Consider the following 26,057-nt stretch of genomic DNA (forward strand, 5'->3'; position numbering starts at 1 on the left):
CCCGCGCGGGGTAAGGGCCTAGCTGGGGCCTGTCCCGTGCTGCTTACCGGGCGGGGCGGCGGCGGCGGCCTCTGCGCGGCCTTTCTGCGCGTAGCTGGGCCGATCTCGGTGGTAGAGCCGCAGCGGCGGGGCGGGCGGGAGCGGAGGGGAGGGAGGGGCCGAGCTCGGAGCTGAGTGGAAGCGGCCAAGCTCCCCGGGCCGGGCCGCCGTCAGCACGTCACGTCACTGCCCGAGAGAGACCCAGGGAAATGCGGAAGGGAGAAGCCGGCGCTGCTGCCGCCTGAGCCGCCTGCTCTTCAGGCCAGGAGCCGGGCCGGGCCGAGCGGGCGGGCGGAGGAGAAGGAACCGGGCCAGGGACGGGAAGATGAAGTGCAAGGGCGGCGGGTCTCTGCCAGCCCCTCCCGCTGCAGCTGCCGCTCCTGCCGCCGCCGCCGCCTCCTCCGTTCCAGCTCGGCGGTAAAATTCCGCTCCGGGCTCAGACTTGCTCAACTCGGCGCCGGGGAGCGGAGGGTGGTTTAGGCCTGGAAAATCCCCAACTTTTCGGGGTGGCTTCCCCGCAGGCACTGCCGGGGGCACCCCCGCCTCCCGGGTTTCTCTTTTACCCCCCTCGATCGCCGAAGTTTATTCTGCTCACCGCCTTGTTAAAAAGGAAGCGTTTATTGCATGCCGACATTTTTGGATTAAAATCTTTACTTATTCAGGCCCCGTTTCTCCCCCCCCCCTCGAGAACAATACATGTTTTTTGGGATGAAAGATTGAACAGGGAAATGCAGGAAACTTCTCAAGAATCGGTTTGTTGAAAGTCATAATCTTAAAAAAACAAAAAACCGTGGTGCCGTTTTTCTTTAAAAATGTTGTTTTTAAAAATTCAAATAAATACGAGTTTAGCCAGCCACAGCCAGTATAATTCATGTGATAATTGGGCATTTCAGGTATCGCCATAGCTTGCGTTCTGTTGTATCAGTTGGAAAAATTAGGTTATACATTTTAATTTTCCCACTTGCAGTTTTAAGTTGTGAAGCACCTCTATATTTTATAAGTGTTATAATTATTTAATATTTAAAAGAAGATATGTTACACAAGCTTTCCAGTGATCTTTTCAGACACAAGAAATGATGTAATTATATGGAGGGTTGCTGGTCTGTCACAATAAGGGCCAGCTCCCCAGCCATAGTATACCACATGGTTAGACACAGTGACAGATTTTGGGGGTATAAGGAGAGGTGGTTCCACTGTGTGGGTGGACCTCTGTGCAGTGCTGTATATACAATACTTTGTTTTGAGAAATACTGATGTCTAACAGCAGAGTTTGTCCATATCCTTTACTTGTAGACAATTTAAAAATACTTATTCTGCCCTTTTTATGGGATTTGGTGGTATTAGTGAAGCTGGTGCTGCTGATACTATAGTACGCAAGGGAGAAAAGTGCTAAGAGGAAGGCACTCTTGGCAAATCCACACTGATCAACTCATGCCCAGAAACCAATGTCCCCACTGTGGAAAGACGTTTAGATCCAGAATAGGCCTCCACAGTCACTTATGGACTCATTGTTAAAACCGTGTTTATGGAAGACAATCTTACCCAGCTACGAGTGATCGCCAAAGGAGATTTCTGCAGATATTCAGTCTGCACTCATTTCCATCGGACACCTTAATTTCCACAGAGAAGACTTAGCGTACCATTCCTCAGTCTTAACTAGCAATGTACTGTATTCCACAACTGTTATGGGCTTTTCTGTACTAAAGTGCAATCATAGCCCCCAGTTAGGTCACGTAGTAACCTCCCAACTAGAGCATTTTCCCACCTGCCAGCTGAGAGAGCTCTGCTGCTGGTGTAAGTTAAGATGCAGAAATTATGCTAGTGTAAAAGTAAAAACGGGGCATGTCAAGGGCAGAATAAGGGAGGAACAGACACACTGCACCCTGAAACCTCCATCTCCTGGTCCCACCCATGGAATTTTGCCTATTGCACACCACCAAAAACACGGATGTAACAAATTTCACTCCACAGGAGTAAATGGTAGGATAGAAGGTGAAGGTTTACACACTATCCCATCTATCCCCACCCAAAACCTTTAGGATGCAGCTTCAGGAGATACGCCAGCATTTCTGCCCTGTCAGGATTGCCCGTTTGAATATACTATTTTGTAAATTGGATTTTTCACTGTACTTAATGACAAGTACTTTTGCCCTGGGCCTTGGAGGGCTAAGCCAGCAGGGTGTGGTGTGGTACTGGGGGCCTGCCAGACTAGTGCTGTTATGCCAAGAATGCATAATAATAATAATAATAATAATAATAATAATAATAATTTATACCCCGCCCATCTGGCTGGGTTTCCCCAGCCACTCTGGGTGGCTTCCAACAGAATATTAAAATACAATAGTATATTAAACATTAAAAGCTTCCCTAAACAGGGCTGCCTTCAGATGTCTTCTAAAAGTCTGGTAGTTGTTTTTCTCTTTGACATCTGGTGGGAGGGCGTTCCACAGGGCGGGTGCCACTACAAAGAAGGCCCTCTGCCTGGTTCCCTGTAACTTGGCTTCTCGCAGCAAGGGAACCGCCAGAAGGCCCTCGGCACTGGACCTCAGTATCTGGGCAGAACGATGGAGGTGGAGACGCTCCTTCAGGTATACTGGACCGAGGCCGTTTAGGGCTTTAAAAGTCAGCACCAACACTTTGAATTGTGCTCAGAAATGTACTGGGAGCCAGTGTAGGTCTTTCAAGACCGGTGTTATGTGGTCTCAGTGGCCGCTCCTGATCACCAGTCTAACTGCTGCATTCTGGATTAGTTGTAGTTTCCGGGTCACTTTCAAAGGTAGCCCTACATAGAGCACATTGCAGTAATCCAGGGGAGAGATCTAGAGCATGCACCACTCTGGCGAGACAGTCTGTGGGCAGATAGGGTCTCAGCCTCATACCAAATGGAGCTGGTAGACAGCTGCCCTGGACACAGAATTGACCTGCGCCTCCATGAACAGCTGTGAGTCCAGAATGACTCCCAGGCTGTGCACTTGGTCCTTCAGGGGCACAGTTACCCCATTCAGGACCAGGGAGTCCTCCACACCTCCCCGCCTCCTGTCCCCCCAAAACCGTACTTCTGTCTTGTCAGGATTCAACCTCAATCTGTTAGCCACCATCCATCCTCCAACCGCCTCCAGACACTCACACAGGACCTTGACTGCCTCCACTGGTTCTGATTTGAAAGAGAGGTAGAGCTGGGTATCATCCGGATACTGATTAACACCCAGCCCAAACCTCCTCATGATCTCTCCCAGCGGCATGCATGTAGATGTTGAAAAGCATGGGGGAGAGGACAGAACCCTGAGGCACCCCACAAGTGAGAGCCCAGGGGTCTGAACACTCATCCCCCCCCACCACTTTCTGAACACGGCCCAGGAGGAAGGAGCAGAACCACTGTATAACAGTGCCCCCAGCTCCCAGCCCCTCTAGACGGTCCAGAAGGATGTTATGGTCGATGGGTGTCAAACACTGCTGAGAGATCCAGCAGAACTAGGAAACAGCTTTCACCTTTGTCCCTAGGCCGGCAGAGATCATCAACCAGTGTAACCAAGGCAGTTTCAGTCCCATGATGAGGCCCAAATCCCGACAGGCCTCCCAGTCAACCAAGGGAATCTTGCGTTGGGCTTCAGACAAGCTCTGCATGGGCCTGGTCTAAAATACCATTTCAAATACCACATAATTAATGAAACTACCTCTCAATCTTTAAAGATTAGGTGGACTGGTGGAGATAAAGTGTATCAGTGCTATTGATGAGATTCCTGAGCTGGAGAGCAACAAAATGGGGAGGTTTCAGAGCTTTTAGTCCAATGTGGTACATCAACCTATGTTACATTCCACAGTAACCAGCTTAGCTAATAGTGTGCATAATATAAAAAAGTTGTTCATGCACTTTTTTGTTCTCTCTGGTTTTGTTAAGAGCAGGAATGGCCAAGACCTTGATTTTCCAAGGCACTTTATGCTCCAGACTCTGCTCTCAGGACCATAAACATATTTAGCTGCAGAAACAATTCCTTTTAGTAGTAGTCAAACTCTCAATCGCGCAACTTTTTGCCAGTCTTAAAACAGTTGCCCTGGTTCCTGGTTTGTTACCCTAACCCTAACCTTTAAATCTATGTTGCCTGAGTCAAGGTACGTTACTATAATTGGTTTAAAATTTGGTAGGATTGCCAGGAGCTAGATGGAACTGTCTTATCCTGGGGACATGGGCTTTGCGCTGTGGACTGCCAGTTGCAATACATAGTTTAAAAGTTGGAAGGGGAGCGTCCTTACCACTATCAGAGAAGCATGGAGTGGGCTTTGCCCAGGAAGCAAGGTTGAGAGCTTAAATTTCATTTCATGCTGGATCTATAGGCTATAGGGCAGGCATCCCCCAACTCGGCCCTCCAGATGTTTTGGGACTACAACTCCCATTATCCCTGACCTCTGGTCCTGTTAGCTAGGGATGATGGGAATTATAGTCCCAAAAACATGGAGGGCCGAGTTTGGGGATGCCTGCTATAGGGTATAAAATACTATTTGCTGTTGCAGTGTTGGATCTTCTGGAGAATACAAGAATCAAGCGCTTAAGAGTGTCTTCCACACGAGAATGCAGTTTGAGTTCTTCATAGATTTTCCTCCTGTGGGAAGAGACTAGCACATGTAGTTTAGAATAAGGATCAGGGAAAGTCATTTCAAATTCCTGTGCACAGGAGAGTTTGGAGGCACAAAATCCTTAAGATTGTGGATGTGGACAATGGAAAGCAACAGCAAACATCTACAATCCTAAATGATTTTGTGCCTCCAAATAGCATTAGAATAGCTTTCCATTCTTTGTCCTATCCACTTTGGAACACTTCAGACAAAAGGAATAAAATCAACATGCAATGGCATAGTTAATTTATTCTTAAGGGTTTTCCCTGCTACAATTTAGGATCAAACTGTTGAGCTATATGAATTTTGTGCCAATAAGTGGGTTCAAATTCTATCCACAACACCATTTCCTAACTGAACCCTGATATTCACAGGCTCTTCCAACTCAGATGATCCATTGTAGATGGAAACCTATTCACATGACAATTCTAAACATGGATTTCTAAATACCACGTATTTTAACGCAGTCATACCTCGTGTTGCATTCTGCTTGTTACGGACTTTCAGCTTACGAACGTGGCAAACCCGGAAGAGGTGCGCTAGTTGTGGACTTTTTGGGGTGCTAACGGCACCCCGAAACATTAAGTCTGCAACTAGAGGTACCACTGTATTGTTCCAAGGGCATATGGATCACATATACAGTCACTTATCTAAGAAACTCAGGACTGCAATTAAGTTTCTTCTTTTTTTTTAGAGAATCTGCTTTGACCATTATTACAAGCAAACATTTAAAATGTGAGAACATTCTTGCATTCCATGTGAACAATATTTTATGTCCTTGTGGTTTTAGAAACATCTCCAAAGTAAGTAAAATCAGTGATTCTTAGTGAACTCAACTATAAATAGAAAAAATACAGTGACTTGCAGAAAGAAAATATTTGCTAGAAGCCTGAAAGCTAAACAATAGGGCAAGAAAGGGGACTGATCTTCCAAGGAGTGTGTTTATTATTATTTTTTCCACTGGTTCAACAATCTTTTCAGCTTTTTGCTACTCAAAGACTTGTAAGAATTAAATGAAAAAATAAGCAATATTTTTTATTTCAAAACAGATTGTGGGGTATTGTGTTACATTGTTTAAAGTTAGGTAAGCCAGCCCCAAAGAGAGTCTCAGACAAACTGACATAAATTAAACATGAGTCAAGTTTAGTTTTGCTGTAAGTGAGGATAATTAAATCCGTCTTTGCCAATTTCTTTTACACATTTATTGCAGATACCAACTAGAATTTCAGTTAAGAGGCTTGATTTTCAGTATAATGTGGACATTGTACAACAGCTTCCACTCTGAAAATGCACTCTCAGGTGTATGGAAACACTTCAGCTTTTACAAAGTGAAGCAATGCATTTCAGCTTTTCAGTCGTCATCTATTGTGGGCTTGATTGTCACTCCTCTTCTAATCTGTCCCCAGCCAATTAAACTGCAAAACAGAGAAAAAGTTGACAATTACTGGAAGCTGCATTTAAAAAGCTGTAAGTATATATTTTAAAAAAGTTATTCTGGACAAAGTGTGTCATAAAACGGTATGATGGCTTGTAGTATATGAACAAAGCACACTTTTGTCAATATGCATGCTGCTGGTATTGGAGAGGCTCAATCCTGGCTTACATTTTGCAATCTTTTCACTCATATAGTTCTCATATATTAGAACTACTAATGGGCAATAACCCGCTCATCTAGGAATATAATTTTGACATTTTTTTCCCCAAACCAACTTACCGCCAATGCTTTTCAACTCTTCGACTAAGGGCAATTTTTTCTCCTACTTCGGTGCACACAGGATTTGTTAGGACTATTTTGCCCAGATCAGCTTTCACTGCACTGACTCGTCCTCCAGTGGACAGTGATCCTATGTTTACCATTAGAACTTCATTTTTGGATAGTTTTTGCACCTGAAATAAGCGGTAAAGGAAAATCAGATACAACTCTCTTATCATTTAAGGTATATAAGCACCCTTTTCAAATACTGAAAGATGAAGAATTTCAATTCTTCCCAGTATTTTTACACGGAAAGTGCCTAATAACCAACCTTTGCTGCTTTCTTGTCTCCTTCAGTGCGGACACCTAACAGTCGCCTCAGCAAGAAGTAGGAAATTTCAAGTTCTGTGAATATTTCAGGGAGAGCTCCAACTGCACCAAGAACTTGCCCAACCATTCGATCAGCTCGACAGAGAGTTGGATCAATCTTGGTGCCAACGCCTAACAACAAAACACTTAAGTTACATCAAAAGCTATGTGACCAATAGATTTTCTCAAAATTTGCCATGCTGGCTAAACCACATGTATAATTAAATTCCTCTTCAGAATTGGATATTTTATCCAATATCAAATGTGTCATAACATCTAAATTTCAGATGAGGGACTCCCAAGTTGTCTCTTCAAGCACACACTCTCCAGAGAGAAAGTGAGAGTGCTACATGCACTGCTGACAGTGAAACACCAACACTGAAGAGAAATCAGCCTCTTCAAATCACTTAAATGGCAGAACAACTAAAGTGCTATAGTGATAGTTTTCTCCCCTCTCAGGCAAGAGGCACAGCTATTAGTGAACGGGCAAAAAACAAAGTACACTTCTACATGCATATTCTACAAGTTAACTGCAGTATTCAAATATTGGCTATGCAACTAAATATATGTGCTATGAATGTACATAGCTACTACCACCCAGCACATTCCTACACAATACGTGTTAGAGAAGTTCTTGGAATAATCCTGTAAAGAAATCTCTCTTAATTAAGATGTTTGAACAGTTATGTTCGTTTATAGATGCGCTCTTAATTTATGTTACGCTTCCTACGGCTCTTAAATAGGTGTGGCATAAATATCAAATATAACTTACCAATAAGCCCTCCAGGCACAGCATACTGCAGATCATTGTGTTCCGCAAAGAGTGATACAATTTTGGAAAAGATGGGCTTGCACATAAGTTTTCCTTCACTGTCCTTCGATACAATGCCAGGTCTTACCTCAAGCTCCTGGCCTACCTATAAACAGAATAAAAGACAGAATATTAAAAGAAAATATAGGTGCTCTATGCCAGTAAGATGCTAGTTACCTAGTTTAGAAATAATAATTAAAAAAACCTGAAGGGTTACTCATAGTTGTATCAAGTTACAAACTTTATATCTGTAGTATCATAAAATTAACCTTGCTTCTATATAACAATTTTGTTTTTTGAGAGAGAAATGTTTGTATGGGCAAAATCAAGAAGAGAATTAGGGTTTTCAAAATAGGGATGTGAAGACACGAGGCTTGGTTGAAAGAAACTAGTTTCAGTACCCCAAGAAAGATTTTGGTCTTTTCATCAAGCCCTTCTATGGCTCATGACAAACTCCATCTGAAACAAAATGGAGCACCATGAATAGTTTGTGATTTAATATTAAAACCTCTTGTTCCAAGGATTTATTTATTTTAAAATTACATGTCACATCTAAGTCTTGGGGCTCATATAAAAAACCCTTTTTGGATCCTGGTTATAAGTGCTATCAGGGTACTATTTTAAACTGTTTATTTCTTCCTCAGCATAAATGCAGGTTCTGTGGTTTGCCATGCAGCAACTGGGGAAGCAGCAGTGAAATAAGAATGGCATTACCTTTAATACACCTTTTAGAATACTACCGCCTGCTACACCTCCTTTCAGGTCATCAACTTCACATCCAGGCTTGTTGACATCAAAGGATCTAATAACTGAAGAGACACATCTAATCAGATACATTCAGTAAATGCCTGCGTCAATCTTTTACTCCCAACAATTTTTTCTTGCTGACCAAAGTATATACGTAATGCTGTTCCCATGTGACTGTGGCAAGCACACAAAACTTAAGGTGCAATTTTTACAAGTCAGCGGACAGACTTAACACACAATAAATTATCTCAAGGGCCCTTTAATGCCTACCTATTGTTACAATGTACTGTTCAGAAGAAAGTATAATGGAAATCAAATGGAGTGCTTCAAGCAAAGCAAAAAAACCCTGCTATCAATTAAACCTAGAACTTACAATCTTTAAACTGATTAGTTGAAGTTGTATCATTTGAAAGACTAGACAGATAAAACTGAAGAAGAGTTTGGATTTGATATCCCGCTTTATCACTACCCGAAGGAGTCTCAAAGCGGCTAACATTCACCTTTCCCTTCCTCCCCCACAACAAACACTCTGTGAGGTGAGTGGGGCTGAGAGACTTCAGAGAAGTGTGACTAGCCCAAGATCACCCAGCAGCTGCATGTGGAGGAGCGGAGACGCGAACCCGGTTCCCCAGATTACAGGTCGGAGTAAGCTGTGAGAAAGGCATCTCAAGTCAGATAAAAGGTTACTTTAAGCTTCCAAGCATGCCTGTTTTTCTTCCCCTGAGAAATGAAACCAAACTAAGTAGGGACATGCTCAGAACTCCAGAAGGGATAAGGTACAGAGCAAGGAGATGTGTCTAGATTTGAATCACAGTGAATTATTCTCCTAGGGCACTCCAATCATAGTGATCTGGGGAAGGGATTTGTCACATGTATCTCTGCCTTCCTCAATGCAAGTCAATAGAGAGATCTCCACTGTATTTCCACAAATCCAAGAAGGGCAGCAGTCTCCCACCACTCGACATAACAGTACTTGCTGGGTGTGACATTTACCCCACCCCGGTATTTCCTGGAGAGCCATACTTTTTTTCCATCACCAGCCACAGCCCCCTTAAGATTCCTGTTGTGTCCACCCTACACAGCTATCATTCTGAAATGTGGCAGGCTTCATCACCTCTCACAGGGCAAAGATGCCTGCAAATTGCATACAATTTTGGCGGAAAATGTAAAAGTTAATACTTTTCCTGTTTGTTTGTTTTTAAATGAACTTTAAAAAGCACCCTGCACAAAACTCCCCGCAAATGCTTCTGAATACAATCTGGCAGGCTTAGTCCACTCTGAAGGGGTTTCTATACATGAAAATTTTCACTTACTTATGCAAAAAGAAAAACTTAAAGTCCATGGATGAGAAACAAAGCTTCATATTTAACAAATCCAATTTAGTCCTGAATAACAAGCCAAAACAGAGAGACAAAGCAACTCCAAAACAGACTAGGTTGCTTTCCAAAGATACAGATACAGGTCAGATCTTTTGGCCATTTGACACTCCTAGTTTATGCAGGCTCTGCATGAACAAGAGAGAGCAGCTCAGAATCTATGTTATTCACAGCATCTGCCAGTTTTATTCAGCTTGTAACCTCCATCTTGGAATGGAGCCTACAAACTGACTTTATGGCTGCAAAATTCCGCCTATGCTCCTCCTTCATCCCCCTCCATCCCTGCTGTGTGTAACATCTTGCCTGATGAAGAGTTCCAGGGAATTAAAAAAAGCACACCTCTTTTGTGACATTTGATAGGCCCCCAAAAAGCCTGTGGGTTTTGGAAGGTTTTTTTAAAAATCCATCATGAACTAGCATGGTTACTTTTGGGTTTTTTTACGTATTATTTATTCTTCAGTTTTTAAGTCTGAGTACTTGCCATACATATGCTTTACAATGGCATTCTAAATATTGTTACAATGGCATTCTATTTAATTCTAAATATTGTTTATCCAATGTTGTGAGCAAGGGGGTGAAAGTCTACATATAAGTGGACAGGTCTGAAGCAGACATACCAATAAGCCTTGGTTCTGATGTGAAGTCTCTTAATGGCACTGGTATTTTCTTTACTATGTACTCGCAAACAACTTCAATGTTGTATTTCAGCTGTGCCGAGATTGGAATAATTGGAGCTCCTTCTGCAACAGTACCTATTTTCACAGATAATAATGTATTAAAAGCACCAGTTATTATGTGACTTGTTCAAAAGTTAGCTATATCACAAGTAAGCTTTCTGCCTATTTTCTTTACAGTCTACAAAACAACACAGAACTGTTGGGCGAATACACTTGCACCAAAAACTAAAGCTTGCTCTTCAATATGCATATGACTTAGCTATATATTCAGTAGTGATATTCATCAGCAAACAGTCCACGCAGTTCTGAGTTTGTAGAAGCAGAATAGTCAATCTAAATTTTAAAAAAATTAAAAAATAAACCCTGGCTCATAGTAAAATCATCACAATCTGCAATAGTTTGAACCCTTGGAAACCAGATGTTTCAGAATGAATGTCCAAGATCCAAACAAACTAGTGGCCAAAGAAACTTTGGTCTTTCCTTCCTTTTTTGAACAAGAGCTTCTCACACCATGTGGCAAATTACTTTTTAAATGAAACAGACTTTTAAAAGCAATTTGCAACATGAGGTCTATTACTCAAAAAAATATATTAATTCCACTAGGAGAGATGGAAAGCAGATTGTTAAGACTATCTAGAAAGTGAGGATTAAATTTTAAAATGTGAGACTTTAGTATAGAAAAAGAAAAGAAAAGGGGTATTCATAATCCTACCCATTAGGTGCAACAATATTATCAAATCTATTGTGCTTTAGTCAAGGTTTGGCATTTGAATCTGAAAATACAATTGTTTTGGAAATCATTTCTGGATGTGGGTACAGAAAGAAAGGGTACTTCTATTTATTTACAAATCCTGCTTAAAATCAATGTCGCTTATTTTTGAGTGCACATGGTGAGAATTGAGGGTTGGGATGATTTTGCAAAAGAACACCACCAACTAAGAATCATTATTCCGTTTCGAATTTAATTCAGCTCCCTTCTAATTCAGTCCAGCTTGAAACAGCATTCACTCCCGGCTTGCCAGCCCTGTCAGGGGCCCCTTACCTTTTTATCTGGGATTATTCTCACAGATTACCATAATCTGAGGATTTTTTAAAGACACATATTTCATATGTTCAAGATTACTGAATTTTCTTTTTGGGCGAGACTATTTGAAGTAATTTTTCAAAGACAGAATAATAAATACATCCAAGGGTTTCACCCAACAGAATATTTTGAAATATTTGAAACTAGGAAAGGAACCATGGGAACCTGTGTGACTGAGGCAGGTAAAAAACCCCAATGACACAAGAGCCTATGGTTGTAAAATGCGCCTTCCACTCGGAAGAAGCCAAAAGGGACTAATTTCGACATTTTCACCAGCACCAGCTCCAGATGTACAGACAGTAGGGCCAAAATCAAACTGCCATTCTGAATCCCTGGTGTAGTGACTGTATACTGGCACAATGCCAATGGCCACCAAAGCCGCTTAGAAATGCAAGAGAGAAAGCTCCCTAAAATTCAAGCACTTTGCACTTAAGCCTCTCTTGTACTGCACAAACATACTAGATGGACCCCTTACTGTACCCATTACTTAGCATTCAAGAGGGGAGTCCTTGCATCCCATCTGCTCAAGGCCTGAGCCAAGGTTTATTCACGCTTATTTTCTAAAGCCTTTTGCAGAATTTTACTAATATATAGATTAATACACAAAGTGATGTTTTAAAACATGGTTAACTGCTGAACTCAGAATTTATGGTAAGTGTTTGCTTGTAATAAACTACTTTGCAGTGGCTGGTTTTGTTCTAGAAACCTACCTTGTACAAAAGCTAGAATTTGTTCATACTGCTCCTTGGCTTGGCTTTCTTTTACCAAATCAATCTTATTTTGTAGAATCAGAATGTGTTTCAGTTTCATGATTTCTATAGCAGCTAAATGTTCTGAGGTCTGCGGCTGAGGACATGACTCATTGCCAGCTGGAAAGACAAAGGAACAAATAATTATGCATTGTTTTACAGTATGGTCACTTTCCTTAATGATAGATCACAATGATATCTCATCCTATTATTTCTGTGGGTCACAGTTCCTAGACAGGAACAATCTAAACATCCAGCACTGAAAACATACAGAATTCAATGCATCTTAAATATGATTACAGAACTGGATTCATCAACAGTGAAAATACTGAACAGCTATTAAAAAGCAGAAGTACTGTATCAATACCATGTCAAATTTCTCCACTCCAATAGTTACCTATTAACAGCAGAGCTGCGTCCATGACAGCTGCTCCGTTTAACATAGTAGCCATCAAGATATCATGGCCAGGACAATCCACGAAAGAGACATGCCTATTGTGCAAGGAAGAGCAAAATAAGCAACATTATTCTGAAGCAAAATAATAATTAGTCTAATTAAAATAATTGAAGGTTTATGAATATGCAATAACGACAAATATGCAGAAGATGCAGAATATCTGCTTCTTGAAGCAACTGAAGAATTAAAAGTGACAACTTTTGCACAGTATACATTTAAAAGCAGATATATTCCTCTTAGTTCTTAAAATGTACTCAAAACGAAGTCACACTATGTTTAATTGTGCTTACTCCCTAATAAATGTGCTTAGTTTGGAGCCTTAATCATCTGAGATATAGAGAGGTGCAGTTACTGGTTTGCAGGGCTTCCTCCTTCCATAAATTGTGCAACTAATTTGCCCTACTTCCTCTCCCCCCAAAAACATGCTAAGGCAAAGAATCACACAACTGTAATAAGAGAAAGCCCAAACAGCCAACAGCTTCTTTCTTCTAGCAAAGAGCTGCTTTGCCATAGGCCAGGCATGCCCAAACTGGGCCCTCCAGCTGTTTTGGGACTACAATTCCCATCATCCCTGACAGATTCTAGAGACAAACTTCAGAGTTTCTTGCCATATAAGCAGTTGAACATGTAGCACTGCTCTTAGGGCAGCTCATTAGTCTTCTTCTGCTGTCAAGACCAATACTGGTTGCAGACTTAATCAATACAGGTAAATAAATAAAAAATCAGGTATTTTAAGTTTGAATTCCATATAAGCACATACCCACAGCAAAAACCACAACAAACTATGGGCCAATGCTAAATCGTTTATGTTGAGCTTTTCATGTTACCTGACTAGTTTAAAATTCCCTTTGGTCCCAGAAATATCTGTTGGGAATTCATCAGGTGTACTGCTCCCACAGGATCGGTAACATTCTGGTCGAGAACAACTTGGATCATCAAGTTTGTAAATCTGCAGAGAAAAAGTGAAAATGAAGGTTTAATTTACCATTGGTCAGCTGACTTTGCACTGAAGAATAGTAAGAGCATGGCTTCAAACCAAAACAGGCAATTTGTTGGATATATGATAGTGACATACCTTAGCATTGGCATAGCCCAGCTTGATAGTGATATTTCTCTCCAGTTCATTTTTGAATCTGACAGTATGAACTCCAGAAATAGCTTTTACTACTGTTGACTTTCCATGAGCTACATGGCCAATTGTACCTGGATTTTAAAAACAAATGTTTGTCAATTTCACAAAAATCCTCTACAGAGTAAAAATACTGTACAACACTTTCTGATATACCTTAGAAGTGCTAGTTTCTCTAGTTATCCCTATGTATCCAAACCAATAGATTCCTCCATTTGTGAGGTCAGTAAATTCATTTGTTTATAATAGATCATAGGTCTAAAACAACCCTAAGACACATTCTTCCAACTCCAGGCTACATTATCTGTATACCAAACTTCATATTAAGTGAAGAGACAATACAGTGGTACCTTGGGTTACAGATGCTTCAGGTTACAGACTCCGCTAACCCAGAAATAGTACCTTGGGTTAAGAACTTTGCTTCAGGATGAGAACAGAAATTGTGCGGCGGCCCCATTAGCTAAAGTGGTACCTCAGGTTAAGAACGGTACCTCAGGTTAAGTGGTACCTCAGGTTAAGAACGGACCTCCAAAACGAATTAAGTTCTTAACCCAAGATACCACTGTAACTAATTTGGTTTCAGAAAATCTTCTATGAAGAAACGTGATAGCTTCAGTTCAAAGTAAGAACCACTATAGAACAAGTATGATGGGAACCAAAATGAAGGCTACCTGCTGAAAGTGTGGCATTATATAGAGAATGAATTCTGTTTGCCTAATGCTGAACTTTAAGGCAAAAGAAAGCTATTTAGGTTTCTCAAATTAAGACTGATAAACTAGCAAACAAAGAAAAATGGGATAAAATAAAGCCACAGAGCAGATATGTTCCAGGAGTAGACAATTTAGTAATTAGGATGGGACAAAGCATGGTCAGTATTTTGATTTGCGGCCAAATAAGGAAACAATTTTGTAACATGCATTTAACTCCTATTAAACTCAATGGGTGGTAAGTACACTTAAATCTGCGCTGGATCGAGATTTTAATCTGGAAGACCTCAACTCTCTTAGCATTTTTTACGGGCACCTCAGTTCACACAAAGACCCACGGGCTCAAGAAGCTATGCAATTAATATATTTCAACCTCTTCCAGTTAAATTTGTTTTAACTTACCTATATTAATTGTAGCTTGCCTACTGATGACTTCTGGTGACAGAGGTGTCAACTTAGTTACATCCTGCAGGAAAGAAGTATTCTATTACTTCGAAAGACTTTGTTAACAAATACAGTTGCTAAAAAACCTGCAATTGTTTATATTAGTTTTCACTTTCAGAATACAGAGGGAAGAAACAGTAACGTGTTTGCAATAGTGAACATAAAGGCATTCAAAATGAAGATTAAAAAGATAGTTCAGCACTAGATAAATTATTTGATTGAGTTTATATTTATTCCTTGTCTATGAAGATCCAAGGGCATGTTAAGCTATTATGAATGAAATAAACAATTTTGCAGAACACAGTGTTCCAACATCTCATTTTAATCAACAGCCAGGCTTGTGATATAAATGGATTTGGAATGCCTTCTGTAATTAACTGGAAAGAAAACAACTGGATTTTTAAACCTGATTTTTACAAATGCTGTTGGCAAAATTTTAAAATGTGACACAAGTTTGGTTGTACAATGCTAAATCATTCATATTTAACTTGCAATATTTGTCAAATGTTCATGTTATACATTCTTTCATCAATTATCCAGCCTGTCTACAGCACAAAGTGTTTTGCATGCTTTATTATTACTGTCTTCACATGAAGGTAAAGGTAAAGGGACCCCTGACCATCAGGTCCAGTCGCGGACGACTCTGGGGTTGCGGTGCTCATCTCACTTTACTAGCCGAGGGAGCCGGCGTACAGCTTCCGGATCACGTGGCCAGCATGACGAAGCTGCTTCTGGTGAACCAGAGCAGCACACAGAAACACCGTTTACCTTCCTGCTTTCGAACTGCTAGGTTGGCAGGAGAAGGGACTGAGCAATGGGAGCTCACCCCATCGCAGGGATTCGAACCGCCGACCTTCTGATTGGCAAGCCCTAGGCTCTGTGGTTTAACCCACAGCACCACCCGCGTCCTCATGTGAAGGTATTTATCCCTATTTCATAGGTTAAAAACTCAGGCTGAGAAATGGGTCAGTTGCCCTAGGCTACTTGTTAACACAGTGTAATGCTAACCCCTGTGCTGCTGGAGAGGGTTAGGATGAAGTAAAGGTGACACTCTGGGGACTCTGATGTGGAAGGCTCTTGTCACTACACCCAGCTGGAACTATACTACTGGCAATGTTCCCATCAGCTGCTGCCTGTGAAGCAGCCAGAAACAAGGGGTTTTGGAATGGAACAGTAGTGGCTTTCGAGCCACTGCATCGAAAACTCCCTTGGTGGGGGTTAGATTTTTCTGTAAATTATTGAGCTCTCTAGTTCCCAACTTCAGTTTAAGGTAAGAGAGATACTGCGCTGACAAACTCAGTCTAGTCAAGCAGCACAATCCATTGCCAGGTCAAGATCCAACCCATTTGCAATCAACCTTATGGCATGTTGCATTACACAAGATACCAAAAGATATTAAAGCATGCCACTGAGCAAAAGCTACATCCTCTGCTTTCTGCACGTTTTGACTATTGCCATCTTGCTTCTCTCCACAGAAGCAGGTAGGCAGCAAATAGTAGGAATATGACTTCATACCCAAATGAACCCACATATAAGTAAGGGACAAGTCTCCATTAACATACCCCTCCGATGATTTCTATCTACCCTGCTTTTAGTTATGCTATGGCAAGAGACGTGAGAGGAGGAGGAGGAGGAGAGGGAACGCAATTGCATGACACCCCAAACTGTGGATGCATCAGAAAACTCTCATTTAGCTGTGGCAGGCAGGCTTCTAAACGCTGAATTTCAACTACACCCAGGCACTGTGCTTGGGACTGGCACTCAAATGACGAAGCGAAGCTGTCCCTCCAGAGGAGGAATGAAGCGTGCGGACGTGCAACAGATCCCCCAGAGCAGGATCACCAGATCCCACCGCCCTTCCCGCCGAAGCTTTTGGCGTCCGCCTTCTCCAAACGGCTCCCTCTCCCAGCCCAACCACGAGGAGCGCTTGTCCCCGCTTGGACGGAAGCGGAGGCGGCAGTAGGAGCCCCGACGGGAGTCGGCAAAGCCCACCAGCTCCCTTCCCACTCGCTGCCCCTGGGCTTCGCACAGGCTCCCGGGCAACGGCCAGCCCGCCGCCGCCTCGTGGGACGCTGCGCCCCGCGAGCCCCCCCCCCCCCGCCCTTCGAGACCCGCTTCTCACCAAGGTACTCAGGTCCTGCCGGGAGAGGTGCGGCTGCCCCAGAGTCACTCCCGCCTCGTCCCCCGCCATCTTGCCTGAAAGGAAGTTAGGAGCCCGATGAACCTGCCTGACCCCTCGCCACGGAACACAGCGGTTGTCTTGCCGTCGCTTCCCGGCCCAGGCGACGCCGACAAACGCAAAGGGAAACAAATTGGCCCCGCCGCCTCTTTCTAGCCTGGAGACTGGCTTCAAGGGGCTTCGGGGTTGGCTCAGGCATGGAAGAGGGCAGCCTTGGAAGGACCCCGGGCCTGGCTGATGCAACCGGCACTTGTGAGGAAAGGCGTGGCTGCCATAGAGCGTCGCGGCTCCGCGTTCCCAAGCCTAGTGGGCGGGGCCGGAATGTGGAGAAGGGCGCGCGGAGGGGGATTGTTGCGGGTTGTGACTGAATAAGAAAGGGACTGGAATGGTTGGTTCAGCGCGGTTCCGTTTTAAGAGCCGCCTTTGAAGGATCTTACGTAGGTCTTCTGAGAGCGTTCAACATTCTGTTGCAGTACAGCTGAATACAAGAGGAAATCCTACTTTTCCTTTTTACTTATTTTTTTATTGATGGTAATTTTGAAAAATATATACAGAACATGCAACAATAAAATATACAGTAGGAAATAAAATATCAGAAGTTAATGATATGCTGTATATGCTTGCATTTATAAACAAAAAACCTTCATCCCTCCTTCATATGTTTAGGAGCAGGTGGGGCACATGGACCAAGGTAAGGAAATTACTTTTTAAAAAATGAACATAACGTCTTTAACCAAGCTCTCACTTTCTTTACAGGGAAGACAATATGGACTCTGGTCTGCCAGAAAAAGTGCCACCGTTCTAGTATACAGAGTTTACATGGCCTAATAATAATAATGGTTTGGATATAGCTAATTATACTGGAAATGAGTGTTCAACCCCACCAAAACAGCGTAAGCTTCCATTTTTCCTATGTGAAACATGATAACCAAGGTCTCAGATTTAAATCCAGAATATAATGTTTCTCTAGAAAAGATGGACAGGCACTCCCATGCTCAGGGAAAGAGAGCCAATAAGAAGCACTTTTTTTAGCTATCAGCCTTTTTAGCCTCCCTCTCCTAGCAAATAATCCGCTCTCCTTTTACTTTGTGAGGCAGGTCATTTCTGATAGGATCCCAGCAAGCCTCATTGTCCATCTTACTTGCCCATACTGGTGTCATACAGTATAGCAGCAGTGTACACCCCACCTGTTTAATCAGTTTAGCTATTAATTGGAGTACATTTTATGTATACATGTGAGTATGAATTTCTTTTAAAGATATGAGCCACTTCTTCCCCATCCCAGCTTTTCTCCTTAGGGAAGGATATGCATTTAGCAATATGAACAATTGATCTGGAATATTTAGCAACAGCGAATCCATTGGGTGGGACCAACAACAGTCTCCTTCTTCAGATGCATATTCTGAGTATAAATGCATATAATTTTGGAGAAGGGAAAACGAAAGATGTCAGCTGGAAATGAAATGTAGAAAAATTGTTGCTAGCACAAATCCTGGCACTGATAAACCAATTAACTGGTATAATGAGCACAAATCCATTTGTTTCTGTGGAATCTACAAGTGACAGCTTTGAACTATTGATGTATTATAATGATTGGTTTTGTGCTGCCGTCTCCCTTTAAATTCATTTGGTCCAAGATGACTACTCTTAAGTCACTGAGAGTCATAGGAGGCTTATATCATTATCATAGTAGGTAATCTTAAAGGCAAATCTGTACCACAGGCTTAATGTTTGTTATGTACCGTATTTTTTGCTCTATAAGACTCACTTTTTCCCTCCGAAAAAGGGAGGGGAAATGTCTGTGCATCTTATGGAGCGAATGCAGGCTGTGCAGCTATCCCAGAAGCCAGAACAGCAAGAGGGATTGCTGCTTTCACTGCGCAGCGATCCTTCTTGCTGTTCTGGCTTCTGAGATTCAGAATATTTTTTTTCTTGTTTTCCTCCTCCAAAAACTAGGTGCATCTGGTGGTCTGGTGCGTCTTATAGAGCGAAAAATACGGTATACGCTTTCCCAAGTGGACAGTTACTCTGCCATGGTATGCAAGTATGCTGTAGCAGCCATGAAGCTCAGTTATTTATTAAAATATTTATATCATAATAAACATCAAAGTGGCTTAGAATTTGTATATATACACCAGAGACCATCAACTAACTATGCTATGGAAAGATGCGTTCTTAATTGCTTGCAGAAGTGCAAAATGAATAGATACCGCTTCAGGATTCTCACCAAACTACAGTTCCCAGGAGTCTTTGGGAGGAAGTCATGAAAATTAAACTGCTATATACAGAGCAATCTTAACGTGCGTTTAGTTAGAAACGTTTCGTTCCCGTGCAAGCAGGAAGAGGGCTGCAGACTGCTATGTTGGTATTACACAATGATAACTCGAGTTGGCAGTGCCCCTCCTGAAGTGCACAGCACTGAATATACGTGCTCAGGGAGGGAGGGAGAGAACTTCTTAACTAGGTCAATGCACGTCCTGTGTGCTGGGAAATGGAAAATAACGAAACCAAACGATGTCATGTTTCGACTTTTCTGCTGTTAACCGCCCTGTGATTCTCAAGACGAAGGCATTTAATAAACGATGGTGGAAGTTGATAACGTGTGAGAACAGGAGGGGAGGAGGAAAGCCCACCCGGCGGCGGCGGCGGAGTCGGGTCCTGAGGAGCCCCGTTTAAGGGCCCGGGGAGCGACCGTGCGGGAGGCTGCATTTCGGCCCGGCTGAACGGGGCAGCGGCGCGGCGGCCGGAGCTCCGCCGGGAGGCGGCTCTTGGTGCGGGGCGCTGCGCGAGGAGGGGCCAGTGTTGCGTGTGGGGTTGGCGGCTTTTGTGAGGCAGCGGCAGCACCGGCGAATGGGGCGGTCCTGCGAGAGCCGGCCGGGGAGCGCGCCTTGGGAAGGCGAAGGAGGCGGCGGCGGCCTGAGCATCCCACTCCGCCTTGATGGAGGTTCCTCCTGTGCGTGTCCCTCTGCCTCTCCCACAGGTGGTGGCGGCGGCGGCGGAAGTGACGGCCGGTGCGGGGTGCTTGTCGTTGGGGGAAGATGGCGACTGTGGCTGTGCTAGGCAGTGAAGAAGGTAAACAAGTGTGAGAGGGAAGGGGAGAGGCAGGGGCTCTGGGAGGGGGCGGGCGAGGCAGGGGCCGGCGAAAGCCGGTGCCTGGACGGTGCCGCCGAAAGAGGCCTCGCTCGCTCGCGCAGCCTCAGCCCCGGCAGGCGAGGAAGGGGCCCGGGCGCGATACCTCGGTCTCGGTGTAACCCCACTTCAGCCCCCCTGTGAGGCTCTCCTCTGTCTTTATGTCACCCAGAGACCCCCCTCTCCGCAGGTTCAGCGGGAAGAGCTGTCTTCAGTGCTGCTGAGAGGTAGGTGAAGCTGCCCGAGGACCAGCCGCCCCCCCCACCCCCCCGTATGTGTTCATGATGTTTGCTGCTCTTTTTCTAGACCCAGTTAGGTCAAAGTCACTCCCGCTCCTCTCCTCCCTGAGATATAGTATTTTCCCTTTTTTTCTGGCTTGCCCTCCACCATGTTTAGGGCACATCAGTTGAGGTACTTCAATATACTTCCCATCTCCAGCTTTTGAAGGACAGCTGCTTTTGGGTGTAAGGCTTTTTCTGGGGGGGGGAGTAAAGGTAGTGGCTGTGATGGAACTGGAGGTTTTCATGGTAGCATCATCCTAGTATCAGAGGTTCAAGGGTTTTTCAGTTGTTCCTGCTGCTAATTGGATAGTTGTGTAATGCCTCTGGGTTTCAGTTGAGCATCTTGCCCTCTCAGGTGTCTTTGTTTCTCTAAAAGAGGGCGGTATGATGAAGCTGTCTTTCCTCTTTCTAATTCCTCAGAAAAGTCACCCATGATGAACAGGGTGGGGAAGAAGATTGATATATGCCCTGGCCTTTGTGTATGTGAGCATGCTAGTGATGCTTCCAGGAACACAGCGCACTGAAGTCTTCTGTGCTTAAAATGCACATGGTAGGGATAACAGTGTCATACACTTCTTCTCCATTAATCTATATCCATGTTTTGATCTTTGGTTGCATGCAGCCCCTCCTTTAATACTTCACTTTGTGCTCGAGATAGTAAAGTGTTTGACCGTTTATCTTAGTAAATATTACGCCGTAGTGTTTTCGTTCTGTACCAGGTGTATCAGAGTCACCAGGGTACACAGTAATTTGCCACGATTCTGCACAATTTTGATACATTTGAGGCTTGATATGTAAAAATTTTATGGGATTTTATAGTCTCCAAAAACTATTTGCCTTCATCTTTGGTTTGAACACTTGTTTGTAAAAGTTGGATGCTTTACGAGTGAAGAAATCTTCAAATAGTTCTTGAAGAAAAGAAGCTCTTTGTTTTGAGATGGTGTGTGCTTGTTACAACAAGCACTGCCTTAGAAGAAATATTCCTTTTTGAATGTAAGAGAAAGAGCAGTGGTCTTTTTGAGATAACACTTGCCATAAGTCATTTTTTTAACTACTCATATTAAAATAATTAGCATGAATATATGTATTTCTCAATTACTCAGGAACACCTTAGTCAATGAAAAGTTCTAAAGTTTAATAATATAATAGACCAATTAAATTGTGCGGCCCTGATTTAAATGTAGCAGCAAGGTGTCTAGTGCTGCTGAAAGATAACCTTACAAGCCTTGTTGTATAAATATTAGGTTAATTTTTTAACTTTGTTCACAGAGTGCCTCTAAAATATAGTAGTACTTTCTGAAACTCAGGCCTCAACTATCGAAGGCTGTGTTGAAATTTAAGTGTGGCTCTTACTGGGCAAAATCCAGCACTGTTTACAGTGTTGAGTCTCTAGCCACATTACAAATTTGCACAAATACTAAGATGAAAGTTGAATACAGTATAGGAAATCGTTGAAATATGGAAGAAACTCCTAATTATATAAAAAAATTAAAAGTTTATGGTGCATAGGATAAATCTTTTTGTACAATAATTTGTAGAGCCCATGGGTTTTCAGTTGGCTCTATTCAGAACTGTGTTGTCTTCTGTTAGTATCAATTTAATGTAGCTTTCAGAGATACCACCTGTCTGCTTGTTTATTTAGTTTGAGATCCTAATACCTTAACTTTAGTCCTTAATAATATACTATTAAATCAGCAATGTAAATATTATAGTATCAAAGTATTGCTCCTTTCATAGTAGAAGTGTGAAAATTTGCTCAAATGTAAAGTTTTGTAGCTGATCAAAATAGAATATAGGACCAATCCAAATCTGTCTTGTTTGGCAGTGATTGTCATTTTAAAAAATAGTTGTTTCTAGAAGCTTCTTATGGAAATCACAAAATGTAGACGTGAGAAATAAAATGAGCAACCCAAACTTCACCCTTAACTACTGCTTTTTATTATGCATATATTTTGCTTTGTAAATTGGTTAATGCTATAATTTCATTAGTGGCATTTACATGTACACAGATATGTGCAGTGCAATTATTTTTTCTGAAACAAGAACAATTTACTGAACATTCTGCCTTACATCTGATTGTAGGCAAGAAATGAAGAATAATGTAGTGTAGTTTGCATACCATGGCAGCTTTGATTCCAACCCCATGGTTATGGAGGTTGAAATCTTTGTTTATTTACCAATGATTGTTTTCATACATGAACAGTCTGGTAGATGGTATGATTTTGCAAGCCATCTGCCATTAGTAGAATGTGTTCATTATATATTCCGTGAAATATCTCTCTTCAGTCACTGTATGTGCACTCACTGTTGTGGTTGTACATCACAGTATAATGTACTTCAGTTACCTTAATGAGTGGCAATGCTTTGGCCTTCATTAATGTCTCAGACTGACAGCTTAATTAAACATTTTTGATCAGAATCACTGAGCACCTATCAGTGGCGGTGTCATCTTTTTTATAGCATTATCCTTGATTCCTCTTTTTGGTTGTGTGGAGCAATGGTACTTGTGTCAAATTAACTGTTGCCCCTCAGGAGATGCTTGTTTGTTCCAGATTGTCTCCTCAAGAAAGGTTTTTTTTTAAAAAAGAGGCGTATTCCTAACCATGCCTACTCAGAAGCAGTTTTAGAAACTGAGATATGAAAGTTAGGAGCTGAATGGCACCTTAAACCTAGGTTATGGGTGCAACAGCGGAATGTCTAGGCACACTTTTTTATAACAAGAATACAAAGCTGAAAATGAATGAACTTCAGCTAAAATATTATGTTCATTTTTCACATGGTTTAGTCCTTCCCCTGCTCACCCCTCTAATATTCTTAAGAGGGTCTCTTCTCCAGTCTTCAGAGAGTAGCTGGAAGTGGGGAGGCAGAAAAAGGTCCTCCTTTCCTTCTACTCTACAGTTTTAATCTGAAATTTTTGGTGCTGTACTGCGCCCAGAGCTCAGAAACTGCTGCCACTAATGAAATTCCTTGTTGCAAAATGTGCAATGGGAGTTTTGAACACTACTCAGAAGTAAGTCCTATTTAATTCAATGAGTCTTACTCTTAGGTAAATGACATTAGGGTTACTATCTTAATCCTACTTGCATTAACTTGTAAGAAGCTGTAACTTTTAAGAAGCTGTAACTCTTGGTTAGCAGTTGTATTGAGGGAGTAACTCTGAGTCTCACATCTGTATCTTTCTTCACACACATTCCTCCAGGTTATTTTTGTGATTTGCATCCTATATAACATCAGTTCAACCTGTTGTGGCCTGGTTTATTCTATGTAACAAGTATTCATACCAAATGAATCATCAGAACATCAGAAATCATTGTGATCAATGTTAGGTTTCTGCAGAAAATGAGACACATTTAACTATGAATAAGTCTTTCGGTAATCTTCTTTCAACTAGTCATTGTTCATCTGAACTTCACTCTTCATAATAGCAAGTGTGGTGTAGTGATTAAGAGCGGTAGTCTCATAACCTGGGGAACAGGGTTCGTGTCTCCGCTCCTCCACATGCAGCTGCTGGATGACCTTGGGCTAGTCACACTTCTCTGAAGTCTCTCAGTCCCACTCACCTCACAGAGTGTTTGTTGTGGGGGAGGAAGGGAAAGGAGAATGTTAGCCGCTTCGAGACTCCTTAAAGGGAGTGAAAGGCGGGATATCAAATCCAAACTCCTCCTCCTCCTCTTCTTCTTCTTCTTCTTCTTCTTCTTCTTCTTCTTCTTCTCTCTGTTCCTTGTGTTTGGAAGCAGCATCCTTTTCTAATTCGCCAGAAAGTAGAAAACAGTTACTCTAGATTTTATCAGTGACATACTGTGACTGGCCAAGAGTCTTGGTTACCCCTTTATTTACTAAAACATTTATCCAACCCATCCTAGTAGCCACCTAGAACACTGTAAACTACTGTTTTTCTGAGAAATTACATATATAAACTCATTATGCTGTGGTTTTCTCTGTACTGGGGGTGGGGAATCTGTAGCCCTCCAGAGGTTTCTGGTCTCCAACTCCCAAAATTCCTGGCTGTGTGCCATGTTGGCTGATGCTGATGGGAGTTGTAGTACAAAACATTCAGAAGGTCACAGTTTCCCTACTCTTACACCAAATGTAGCTAACATTGACTTCTAAGTTGTCTGCAAAAGCACATGAAATAGCAGGTGCCTATGCAGATTCAGATGCTTAGTTGTCACTTTCACAAAATTCATTGTATGCAAAATCAATGATAGAGAAAGAGCAGCGGTAGAAGACTCAGTTTGGGTAAAGGGCAAACATTCTGATTCTGTGAAGTGTGAAATGTCAACCACATTTTTTGTCGATTTTCCTGATGTTCATTCTTAAGCAGTAGTGCTTCTAGAATAGTGAGCCAATTCAGATTCCTTTTTCATAATATTTGAATGGTTTACATCAGTGTAACTAAGTATCAGTTGATATTTCAGGTTAAATGTTAGGGCCAAAACATAAAAGCCTTTCTAAATAATACCAGTTGCTTAAATGGTCATTCCAGAAATGATTGCCACATCCAAATTACACCAAATTCAGATTGGCCCTTTCCTTTGATAGACGTGATTCACTCTGTATATATGACTTGCACTTCTTGTTTCTACCCCAAAATGAGCAGTTTCTCACCTTAACAGATCAGTTAATACCTGATATCTAATTTTAGTACAAGTTTAGTATTATGTGGTGCTGAAGCACATATAAATATAGAAGATTGTAAAAGGGTAAAATTTCATTGCATAATATAAAGATAGCTAAATTTTTGCCCTCTGTTAGACAGCATGGCCAATGGTCAGGGGTGATAGGATTGTAGGCTAACAATATCTGACAGGCTATAGGTTCCCCACCCCTGGCGCATTATAAAATAAGAGCTGAAAAATGTGGATTGGTTTTCTTATCCGATAAGAAAATTAAAGGTGTAGGTGGTGTAGGGTTTGAGACTGTTGGGCATAGCAACTGCTGTTGATTGCGGTAGCAATCCTATTGTACTTTTGCTGTTACTAAACATACGTGGCTTATTGAGAACAGTGAAGACACAATGGCTGCATTCACACACTACAGTGATTAGGCAGAGTTACTGGCCTATTATGGTATATTAGGAATGAACAACAGTGTGCTTCTATACTCTGTTGATGGCTTCCACTTCACTTTTCTCCCAGTGCAAGAAACAAATTAGAAAGCTGCAGTTAAGCTTGGCCACTGTGATAGTCACTTGGGATCATTGTTTGTTGCTCTCTGTAAAGAGCCATGATTCATAAACCAATACAAACCATGGTTTCAGGCCAGGTTGTAATTCTGGCATGTAAGGGAGCAACAAATCAGGATTCTGAGTTTGAATGTCATGGAAATTGAGACTTTGTGTCTTGTATCTCCTGCTCACACTAGAGGTGGTGTGAAGCAGGAATGAATGGGTAATATGCTCTTTGTTCCCAATAAATAAGCTAGCAACCCTGACTTATTGTGATATGCAGGCATTGCTAACAAGGAGTAAATAAAATTAAGGACAAAGATTCTAAGAACAACTGTGCTTGAAGGTTGTCATTGGGGAATGATGATGTAGTCTTACAGAAATATTAAGTGTTATTATTATTTTGCT

At 42.2% G+C, this 26,057-nt stretch overlaps 2 protein-coding genes and 1 long non-coding RNA gene across 17 annotated transcripts in view; 2 read left to right on the forward strand and 1 right to left on the reverse strand.

The window, feature by feature from the left end:
- Nucleotides 1-53: 53 nt before the first annotated feature.
- LOC309531121 lies at nt 54-17,008 on the forward strand. Its single transcript, XR_014219090.1, has 3 exons — nt 54-456; nt 15,012-15,489; nt 15,813-17,008. It is a non-coding gene; the product is annotated as an uncharacterized lncRNA (long non-coding RNA).
- EIF2S3 (eukaryotic translation initiation factor 2 subunit gamma) lies at nt 5,660-17,231 on the reverse strand. Its single transcript, XM_082220451.1, has 12 exons — nt 17,016-17,231; nt 14,852-14,915; nt 13,689-13,816; nt 13,441-13,562; nt 12,554-12,648; nt 12,118-12,276; nt 10,264-10,398; nt 8,238-8,332; nt 7,485-7,629; nt 6,675-6,844; nt 6,365-6,537; nt 5,660-6,065 (listed from the first exon to the last, which is right to left on the reverse strand). The coding sequence occupies exons 1-12, from the start codon at nt 17,082-17,084 to the stop codon at nt 6,002-6,004; spliced, it is 1,419 nt and encodes a 472-aa protein (XP_082076577.1). The 5' UTR covers nt 17,085-17,231; the 3' UTR covers nt 5,660-6,001.
- Nucleotides 17,232-17,397: 166 nt separating this feature from the next.
- The window catches only part of KLHL15 (kelch like family member 15), a 29,934-nt gene continuing 21,274 nt past the window's right edge, over nt 17,398-26,057 (forward strand). The window contains exons 1-4 of one of the 15 annotated variants that reach the window (XM_082220448.1): nt 18,039-18,307; nt 20,053-20,144; nt 20,392-20,428; nt 20,903-21,032. The gene's annotated coding sequence lies outside the window, so the exon portion shown is untranslated. Of the gene's footprint in view, nt 17,764-18,037; nt 18,308-19,375; nt 20,145-20,373; nt 20,433-20,902; nt 21,033-26,057 lie in introns of those variants that run through there. The other 14 variants (XM_082220447.1, XM_082220444.1, XM_082220445.1 and 11 more) reach the window with 14 other exon arrangements.

The sequence above is a fragment of the Podarcis vaucheri genome, assembly GCF_965113315.1.
Source record: "Podarcis vaucheri genome assembly, chromosome: 4".
In the NCBI taxonomy this organism is placed as follows: Eukaryota; Metazoa; Chordata; class Lepidosauria; order Squamata; family Lacertidae; genus Podarcis; species Podarcis vaucheri.

What these genes read in the sequence shown, in the direction of transcription:
- EIF2S3 (XM_082220451.1), bottom strand. Translation starts at nt 17,084, where the DNA reads ATGGCGGGGGACGAGGCGGGAGTGACTCTGGGGCAGCCGCACCTCTCC. An exon ending in TGGGCTATGCCAATGCTAAG is followed by an intron (nt 13,563 to 13,688) that starts GTATGTCACTAT and finishes TTTTCTCTGCAG; the next exon opens with ATTTACAAACTTGATGATCC. An exon ending in CGCAGCTCTGCTGTTAATAG is followed by an intron (nt 12,277 to 12,553) that starts GTAACTATTGGA and finishes TTGTCTTTCCAG; the next exon opens with CTGGCAATGAGTCATGTCCT.